Source organism: Zea mays, chromosome 7 (assembly GCF_902167145.1).
Source record: "Zea mays cultivar B73 chromosome 7, Zm-B73-REFERENCE-NAM-5.0, whole genome shotgun sequence".
Taxonomy (NCBI): Eukaryota; Viridiplantae; Streptophyta; class Magnoliopsida; order Poales; family Poaceae; genus Zea; species Zea mays.
In genome coordinates, this window is record NC_050102.1 from 139,254,847 (window position 1) to 139,264,731 (window position 9,885).

At 44.2% G+C, this 9,885-nt stretch overlaps 2 protein-coding genes across 2 annotated transcripts; both read right to left on the reverse strand.

Moving 5' to 3' along the window:
• Positions 1–1,897: 1,897 nt before the first annotated feature.
• LOC103632940 (cinnamoyl-CoA reductase 2) lies at positions 1,898–4,534 on the reverse strand. The gene is made up of 6 exons (XM_008654648.3): positions 4,146–4,534; positions 3,852–4,021; positions 3,523–3,708; positions 3,216–3,378; positions 2,246–2,435; positions 1,898–2,156 (listed from the first exon to the last, which is right to left on the reverse strand). The coding sequence occupies exons 1-6, from the start codon at positions 4,390–4,392 to the stop codon at positions 1,964–1,966; spliced, it is 1,149 nt and encodes a 382-aa protein (XP_008652870.1). The 5' UTR covers positions 4,393–4,534; the 3' UTR covers positions 1,898–1,963.
• A 4,133-nt stretch (positions 4,535–8,667) lies between these two features.
• LOC103632941 (glutathione S-transferase T3-like) lies at positions 8,668–9,885 on the reverse strand. The gene is made up of 2 exons (XM_008654649.3): positions 9,456–9,885; positions 8,668–9,366 (listed from the first exon to the last, which is right to left on the reverse strand). Exons 1-2 carry the CDS (start codon positions 9,864–9,866, stop codon positions 8,773–8,775), a joined length of 1,005 nt encoding a protein of 334 aa, XP_008652871.2. The 5' UTR covers positions 9,867–9,885; the 3' UTR covers positions 8,668–8,772.

Genomic DNA, 9,885 nt, shown 5'->3' on the forward strand with positions numbered 1-9,885 from the left:
ATAGGAGTCGGTTAGCAAGAGGATAGCCGATCGCCACGGAAGTGCGCTACCGAACAATCGCCGTCAATCGTTGTCACCACCACTGCGACGTGAACGTGGGCGAGGAGGCGGTTTTGAGAGAGAGCAATGGGAGATGCCGATCACGGTTCATCGTACTGTCAAGGAGAGTACGTAGGAGATATCAGCGTCTGTATAGTACCCAATCCTGACAAAGACCAATTACCTCGAGTGGGCGATTATGATACGCATCAACCTGCAAGCACGAGGTATATGTAGCGCAATCGAACCCAGTGGGGTTGGTTACAGTGAATATCGGTTGGTTCACGTTGCCATTGCCCGCTCTATTCCGCTAGAGATGGTGAACATGATCGGCAGCAATGACACCGTGCAAGAGACATGGGAGGCAATCAAGGTGATGTGAGTACACGTTGAGTGAGTGCGTGTTGCGAACGCAAAGAGGCTACGACGCGACTTCAACAACATCGCTTTCAGGGAAGGCGAAGGTGTGGACAAGTTCTCCATGTGGATCGCGGTCCTAGCCAACAACCTGCGATTACTCGGGGACAACATCGATGATGTGGAGGTAGTCCGCAAACTGTTGCAAGTTGTGCTTGACAAATTCCTGCAGGTCGCCATGTCAATTGAGATCCTGCATGGAGCAATCTAGAAGAGGCTATTCTAGAGACTCATGTTCATGGAGAAGGTATAGGACTATCTATAGAGTTATCTGACTAAGAGCTTGGCCCTCGTGTGGGAATCTGTGTAGGTGTTCTAACAAGAACTAGGAATAAGCTTGTGTGTTTCTTGATACTCCGATAAAATACCAGAGTCAATTGCATCTCTATTTCAATTAAGATTCTATATTTGTATTGCTTACCATTGGTGTGTGCTTAATGTCCTAGTTTAGATTACTAGGCTAGTGTTAGGATTGGAACTTAGGTTGCATAACTTTTTATAGTAGAGATAGCAACATACAATCGAAATCATAGTTCCACATAGATAATTTACTTACTACATATGATTTGACTAGGAGAAAAGTAGAGGTCATAGTTTGAGAAGTAGATTTGAAGTTGCTTAATTCATCTCCTCTTAGATGCCATGGTCCCTACAACCTTGATGCGCCAAACTAGTGCTTTCCTGTGTGGAGGCAAGGTGGAAGGCGTTGGGTGCCCTAGAGTTGTTGTCCAACCAAGGAGGGTTGACCAACCCCATCTATGCCCTTTGGATCCACCCTCTCTGGTGGGATGTGTCCCTGGTTGGCGTTGAATGGATATTTGTTGATCTTTTCATGTTGTCATGTCGGTTTAATGAAGTACGGGCCCTCCAATCTATGTGACTTGATCTTTCACCATTAGGGAGAAACACACTTCACATCCAAGGATGGAGAACCTCCTTTGAGTATGTAAAAGGATCATGGGTGGCTTGTGGGACCATAGGGGTAGTCGATAGACCCTCTCCTATGGTGGCCCACTAGCTCATCTGCTCCATTTTATCATGCTCTACAGAAAAATACTCCAAGTACATGGGGAACTTGTTATTTGATACAATATGTTCATGATATGTTTTTCTTCCTTTTATTCTTAAACCGTTAACGATAAATTGAGTACGTGAAATTGTGATTTTTTACCATCAACGATGCTTAATACAAAAATATCACCTATCAAAGTAATTACAGTAAATATGAACAAATCATTTATCATACATAACCCAAAGCGCACGTCCTCTAGGCGTTCTCATAACCCGCATTAGAATTCGGGTAATATTCAACGTATATCACAACATCTCACCCTGAGGATGTGGTTTTAGGGCTACCACTTTTGTTATAATGAAGGCTTGTTGTTATCCGGTTCAATCTGTAAAAGCGTGTGCAGAACATCTAAAAACAAACACGACAGAGAAGAGAAATAAATTGTCCGAAGACAGTTATAGTAGTTGTCGTAATTGTTTTACAGAATATATTTCATTAGTCAGAAGCGAAATGAAAAATATGAGGTAGACGACAAGGATAACCCTCTCCATCACGCAAAAACCCTGCCTTCTCGAAATACTCAATGTTGTCCAACAAAGTTTTCTCCATTGTCCTTGGGTTCCAGCCTAGACTCTTAAGTTTCTCCGATGTAACTGGTGAGATTTCAGATTCATAGTCCTTGTTGTCGCTGCAACAGAGAGATGCATATATAGTGTAAACGTAAGGGATGAAAACTAGACATTGAAATCCACATTATGGACACCGTAAGAGACTCACCAGTTCACATAATTGTAGTTAGGGTAGGACTTCTTAAACAAGTTCACCATGTTGTTTGTGCTGATCCGATTAGGCGCACAGATGTATCTCCCGGATGATTCCACTTTCTCGTATACTAGGAGCAAAGCATCAGCTACGTCACGGACGTCGACTATGTTCCAGGGGAGGTTTTTCAGCACCCTAGGACCTCCTGTAATCAAAGCGAATGAAATGACGGGTGTCAACAAAACTATAGCACCCTTTTATCTTTAATAAAAAAGGAAAACTATTGCACTCAACTGTGATTTTGAGATGACAAGATTTATTTATAGTGGTACAGGACAACAAGAAGAAACTAAGAATCTGATTTTAGCATTAAAGTTATTGTCAATAAAAAATTTGTTTGAAATATGGTTATACTTGCAGCAGCATAAAGCAACTCCACCAGATCTCTTATTGCAGCTCCTCTATGGTTATGGTGTCTCACCGGCCCAAGTAACGATGCTCTATGCTGGCCTGGGTAACGGTGTAAGCAGGCCTAAGTTTGAGTTGACCCAATAAACGGGCATGGGCCAAGGTGCGGAAGGTTTTCTCAACCGGGATCCCTTTTTAATGCGTGGGGCTATTTCTTGCCACCGGTGAAGTTTATTTTGAATATGTACCTCAATACAGATTCATCAAGTGAACAAACTTTATCTGGAAATGACGTTCAAACGAGTAACATAGCTTTCACTATTCTCTATTACTACCAATCTAGTGGCTCCGATCCCTTCTACAACCCATTAACCACGTCGAAGTTGGGAACTAGTCACTGAATGCTAACAAGTACTCCCTCTGTTTTAGGCCCTTTGTTGTCCATATTCAAATTGATAACAATGAACCTAGAACGAATACTATTTTGGGTACAGTCGAAGGCAATAAGTAAAATTACCATGCGAGTAATTATCCAACCAGTGGATATTTGAAACTAGCAGGAATATATAAAAGCCACCTTTTATAATGTAGACGAGGAGTTCGCTGCTGGCATTGATCAGCGGCTGCAGGAGTGGGCCTAAAACGATACAAGGGCAGACCGTGACAACAATCAGCCCGTTCTTCTCTCCATACTCCACTGCAGTTTCTTCAGCAATCGTCTTGGCAGCACAGTACCAGTTCTGCAAGAACAGCTAGTTAGGCCTAACATAGTCCTCCCTGGCAGCATCAGTTGGAAACAAGAACTGGTAATGAATGGTAAAAAAGCTAGGTGAAGTCATATTAACAGCCAGAAGAATTGACGGGACTGGAATTGCATCGCTAACCTCGTTCTTAATGCATAAATCTCTGTCTGACCAGCAACTCTCGTCTTTGGTTCTACCTTGGGGCCAGCTCGGGTTAAAGTAAACGGCAGCCGTGGACGAAACCACGACAACTTTCTGAACGTTGTTTGCCGAGCAGGCCTGGAGGACGTTCAGAGTGCCCTTGACAGCAGGAGACAGCACCTCGGACTGCATGGGTTTGTTTCACTCGGCATATGGTTAAGCAGCAAAAACGTCCATAAAACTATTGAGCAATAGATTTAAGAGGAGAGCAGTAGCTAGGTGCCAATGTCAATCCGACGATTATCCGAGGAGATTGGACCGGGACTTGCCTCGGGATCGAGGACTTTGTCCGCGGGCACAGGGGAGGCGACGTGGAAGACGCCCTCGCACGCGACGACCGCGGTCGCCAGGGCGTCGCGGTCGAGCACGTCGGCCTTGAACAGGCGCAACCTCTCCCGGGCCCCGTCCAGCTGTTGCAGGTGGGCGTTCTTGGGATCACCTTGAAGCAGAGAGCCGGCCGACATGCATGAGTCCCCCGGCCCCAACTCCCAGCGCGTGTTCACGCAGACGCAAACGCAGAAGCAGCTGGAGAGCGGCATGGGGTGTGCATGCTTGTTACTTACTTGGGTCGCGGACAGTGGCGTGCACGGCGTAGCCGCGGGAGAGCAGGAGCTTGACGAGCCATGAGGCGACGTACCCGCCGCCACCGGTTACGCATACGCGTGGTGGCGGCGGCGACGCCATCCCGCTGCAGTGCAGGGCCTCACTGAAGCTTCCTCCTCCGGTCCTCCTCTTCGTCCGTATATACCCGCCACGGCTTGTCCGTATATTGCCAGTTGCCACTTGCTTGCAACCCAGCACCAGCAGCATAGTATATAGTATATACACAAGACGGAAATCGACAAGAAGAAGAACACGCAGAAAGAGCCGGCCGCGAAGGATGCAAACGACCAAAAATGCACATTCAACTCTGCAGGTCAGCTGAAAGTCGTCGCACGCTCCCCTTTTCGTGTGTTTGGAGTTTGGACATCTTCTGAGCTGAGGGTTGTTTTGTTTTCACAGGGTTGGGTCATCAAAAGAGAGAATTTTTTTTTCCGTAAATGCAGGTTCATCCTATTCCACTGAAATGAATAAACCATCCAACAGACTTTTCGCCGACGATTGAATCTTCGACGAGGATTAATCGATCACGTACTCTCAAGAACACGATCAATACCCTGTAATTTTTCTCTTTGTATTAGTTACCTACTTATATACATCTTGGGTATTCTGGAAGACTGCGATTCACGTACACGGTTCAGAAGTCAGAACAACACCAACACGGTGTCAATTGGAAGAGATCACGGGTAAATATAAGCTCTATAGTGGCGGTCGTAAACCTATTTACAGTGACGTTTTTCGTAACCGCCAGTGTTAGAGGCTAGTAGAAATCACCATTTTTACAGGCGGGTAACTGAGAACCGCCAGTAAAAATCGATTTTCACTGGCGGTCGGCGTAATAAAACCGCCAGTGAAAATCGTTTCCAGGAAACATAAAACAGATTCTAAAAATAACAAAAAAATATTTTTATTAGGAGACTTCGCGGCACACCCCTGTCCATCTCCAACTCTCCATTTAAGTCGTAAGTCGTGGAATTTTTCGTGCACTACACACGGTTGCTACTTGCTAGGAATCGAACCTCTGCCCTCAGCCTCACGCGTACCCTCCTCTACCACTCCGATTATGGCATGATTTGTGTCTAGTGTGTAGTTTTGTTGCCCACATATTACAATCAACTGAGTGTAAATTGCTTGTTTGAGACCATAAACAAATTCAAATAAAATAGTTGTCAACTACAAAGTTGAATAATTTTTAAAGTTCTAAAACTTTCATTTTGACACTTTTTTCATCCGAAGTCGTTTGCAAAATTTGAATTTTAAATTTGACAAATTTAGATACAATTTTTGAGAGCCAAAATGATTTCAAATTAAAAAGTTATCAACTACAAAGTTTTATAATTTTTAGAGATCTACAACTTTTATTTTGATGGTTTCATCATACGAGGTCGTTTGAAAAACTCAAAAAATTAAGGATAAAAATGATTTTTAGTGACAGTTCCTTAAGAAAACCGCCACTATAAATCATATATTTCTGCAGACGGTTTTTATAAGGAACCGCCTCTAGAAATACGATTTCTAGTGGCGGTTTTCTTAAGAAACCGCTACTAAAAATAGTATAAACGATTGATAATCGAATCCGTCTATAAAAATATACCGTATCGCAGGCTTTGAGTCTTTTTCTACTGGTGGATTGGACCGGAACTTTCCTCACGATTGAGGACCTTATCTACGGGCACAGGACACAGGAGAGGCGACCCCTCGTACCCGGCGACCGCGGCCGCCAGGGCGTCGGGATCGGGCATGTCGGCCTTGAACAGGAGCAACCTCTCTCCAAGTCCAAGGCCCTGTCCACAGCTGCCGGAGGTGGGCGTTCTTGGGACCACCTGAAAGCAGAGAGCCAGCCATCATGCGTGAGTCCCCAGTTCCGCTTGCGAGTTGCCACTTGGAGGATTGTCCCAATCCAACACCAAAATACAAGACGCAAATGGACAAGAAGAACACACCGAATGAACCGGCCGGGAAGGAGACAAACGTGCAGGGAACCTCTTTCTTCTGCAAGATTCCGTTTTTGTAACCATCAATCAAGGTTTGCAAGGTATGGTGGCCGATTAAACTAAGCAAATGTGCCATTGATTTTTTTTTTGGTAAAGTCTGGTAGGTGCTCTACCGATTCATCAAAGTGTTGAGGAATATAATGTTCATAACAGGAACTAGAAAAACATAAGGGTTACAACTTACAACAAATAAGCTGGGACAAGCCGCCTAAAGTTTTAAGAGGTGTACTCCTGTGGTCATGCGCTCCAGCATTAGGCTGTCTCCAGCAACGTTCCCTAAATTTCGTCCCCTAAAGGAATATTCCCTGTACTTTACAGAACACTCTAAAAGATTCTGTCCCCTATATATTCTGTGTCTCCAGCAACGTCCCCTAAATTCGGTCCCCTAAAGCTACAGTGTTAACAGAATTCCTTTTTCCATTTCTTTTTTTGTTTTCTTTGATTTGTACCCATTTCATCAAATTGTAAGGCTGATAAAAATAATGTATTCAATATTTTTACAAATAATAATATAAAAAATGGTTCATTCATACTTTCGAATTGTAACAAAAAATAACATTCCATTTTTTGATTTCTGTAATTGTTGTTCAAAAACGTGTCACGGTATTTAAATTGTACGGAAAATTGTTTAGAAAATGTCATGCTTCCACCGTAAGCCACGACACTTATTGAAGAAGCCATCGACTAGCTTCGGCTGCACGACAAGAGTATGGCTTCTCTCCGAAGCGTATCCCTTCTATAAATACTCACTACCTCAACACTTCACTCACACTTCGCATACACTGCTCCACAACAATGAACCCGTTCATAGATTCCAATATTTTTGTTCGCATGGCGCAAGACATGGAAGATGAATACCATGACCTCGAGGTTGCGACGTACCAACATCGTAGGCGTCGTGCACTTAACGAGCGTCGGTATGCTGGTTCCATTCCCGGGCGTGTTCGCATCCATCGTGACCATATCAGCTGTGATGCAAGAATCCGAGCCGACTACTTTTGCGCGCAACCGGTGTACACAGATGCACAATTTCGGAGGAGGTATGTTTTTTGTTACGCACATCTATTCACGTCCATAGTACGTACTTCACACTTGTACTGAAATATAGGTTTATCCAATATAGGTTTCGCATGCGTCGTCATGTGTTCGAGCGGCTCGTTCTTGCGGTGCAACAAGTGGATCCCTACTTCGTTCAACGTCCAAACTGTGCCGGTGAGCTTGGTCTATCTGCCCTTCAGAAAGTTGTTGCTGCCGTACGTATACTTGCATATGGTGTTCCTGCGGATGCCGTTGACGAATACGTACGCATTGGTGAATCTACGGCACATGAGGCTTTGAAACACTTTTGCACCGCCATCCAAACCGCTTTTGGGGGGTACTATCTCAGGAAACCAACTCGTGCTGATATCGCTAGGCTTCTCCAAGTTGGAGAGGCACGCGGCTTCCCGGTATGCTAGGTAGTGTCGATTGCATGCATTGGGAGTGGCGTAACTGCCCAACTGCATGGAAGGGGATGTTTACTGGTCGGGGTAAACACCCTACAATGATCCTCGAAGCTGTTGCCTCATATGACCTATGGATTTGGCATGCATACTTCGGCATGCCCGGTAGCTGTAACGACATCAATGTTCTTCAATGTTCTAACCTGTTTGATTCGCATCTTACCGGTGATAGTCCACCAGTCACTTTCTCTGTCAATGGACACACGTACAACATGGGATATTACCTAGCAGATGGTATTTATCCGGACTGGCCAGCGTTTGTGAAGACAATCCGTCATCCGTATGATGTCAGGACACAACACTTTGCCACTATTCAAGAGTCCGCTAGAAAAGACATTGAAAGAACATTTGGAGTACTACAGAAGCGATGGGCCATAGTTCGTGGTCCTGCATATGGTTGGTCTCCACAACACATTGGAGATATCATGAAAACTTGCATCATATTGCACAACATGATCGTAGAAGATGAAGGTCCTTCGTCTTTGAACACAAGCTTCGACAACATCGGAGTTTTGGCCGACACTTCTCATGGTTCGATGTCCGAGCGCAATGAGTACATAAACAAAAGGTACGACCAACTACATGATCCAGTTAAATATAATCAGTTGCAGGTTGATCTAATCCACCACCACTGGGCGCGGCTTGGATCGGGAGCTACTTAAGTATGTAGTTTATGTTAGTACCATCAATAAAATGTCGTAGTGTCATGTGTAATGTCGTATGTTGTGTTTGTCTGAAGCTAGTATGCAGTAATGTCCTAGGTTCTGTTTGTCGCAACCTACTTTGTAGTAATGTCGTAGGTTATGTTTGTCCCAAGCTATTATGTGTAATGGTGGAATGCAACTACTGCAATATGATGAAGCAAGTCTACTATTATTATGCAACAACAGTATTGTACAACCACTACAATGCGCAAGTGCACAAACATAAACTTGTTCTTCATTCTCAGAAAAATGACAAGTGCAGAAACATAAACTTGTTCTCCAAACCATGACACAACAGGAAAATGTCAAGTGCACAAGTGCTAAAAATAAACTTGTTTTCGAAAACAACTAACAATACTTCCTCAACCACTGCAATGTCTTCATGAACATTCACTTGCTTGACGACGAGCTTCCAGTCACCCTTGCCAGAATCTCCTGTTGTTTCGCCTCATAGTACTGTCGAAGGAGGGGGTTACATTTTGTCAAATCCATGCTCAATATCAGAACCTCCTGTTCCGTCTCCTCCTTCACCTTTTGTCGTTCCATCTTCATCTTCTCTAGATTAAGCTTCTTCCTCTCCAATATGAGTTTCTGCCTCTCCTGTTTCTTCATGAACTCCAACTTCTTCTCCTCAGTTGAAGCTACTGATTTGTACACAGATAACCGTTCCAAAGAAAGCTCACCCATCCGTGTTAGGTACTCCGAATCAGTGGATGATGTGTTCTCTGATCTTTGCTTCTTTGCCTTTTCCTTGGCTGAATCACGACCAAGCGGTCTCTTCGAAGTAAAACTTGATGGAGCTGAGTCTTCACCACCATCTAAGTCAATAGTATTTGATTGGGTACCAATAGGGTTCGGTGGAGGATTATGGTTACCCATGTGCTGGTCCATCCATTTTGGTTGATCCTTCAATATGGACCAACAATGTAAGAAATGGAAGGGCTTCTTTTCAACAGCAGCAAACCGAGTAGCCGCAAGAGATGTCTGCAAAACATATAATGCATTTAATCAACCGCTGGGATGTAGTAAAGTACATTGATGAAGAACATATGCATAATACAACATACACTTACCTTATCTGCATCAGTCATGCCACTTGGGTTTTGTCGAAGCACAGCCATCATGTATCCAGCAAATGTAGAACATTGAGTTTTGATACTGTCCCACCTGCTCATGAGAGATTTTGTAGACCTCTCTGGCATTGATCCTCTGCAAGAGTTGTATGCCTCTGTAATCCGATTCCAAAATCCTTGACGCTTCTGACCAGTGTTCACAATGGGATCACAACTCACAGCCAACCAAGCTTGACAAACCCTCATATCCTCTTCAGAAGTGAAATTTGCTAGCTTTGTGCGTTGAGGAGCCTTCTTCATAGGAGGTGGTGCTGGTGATCCCTGGGCTGGTATCTCAGGCGAAGGAGCAAATGCAGTGTTCTGAAACTGAGTGGCATCATCCTCGGATAGGTAACTTCCATATTGTGCCATAACTTGGTTCCAGTCGGTA

What these genes read in the sequence shown, in the direction of transcription:
- LOC103632940 (XM_008654648.3), bottom strand. Translation starts at nt 4,392, where the DNA reads ATGCTGCTGGTGCTGGGTTGCAAGCAAGTGGCAACTGGCAATATACGG. An exon ending in ATTTATGCATTAAGAACGAG is followed by an intron (nt 3,379 to 3,522) that starts GTTAGCGATGCA and finishes CTGTTCTTGCAG; the next exon opens with AACTGGTACTGTGCTGCCAA. An exon ending in AACTACAATTATGTGAACTG is followed by an intron (nt 2,157 to 2,245) that starts GTGAGTCTCTTA and finishes TCTCTGTTGCAG; the next exon opens with CGACAACAAGGACTATGAAT.
- LOC103632941 (XM_008654649.3), bottom strand. Translation starts at nt 9,866, where the DNA reads ATGGCACAATATGGAAGTTACCTATCCGAGGATGATGCCACTCAGTTT. An exon ending in GCATGACTGATGCAGATAAG is followed by an intron (nt 9,367 to 9,455) that starts GTAAGTGTATGT and finishes TATGTTTTGCAG; the next exon opens with ACATCTCTTGCGGCTACTCG.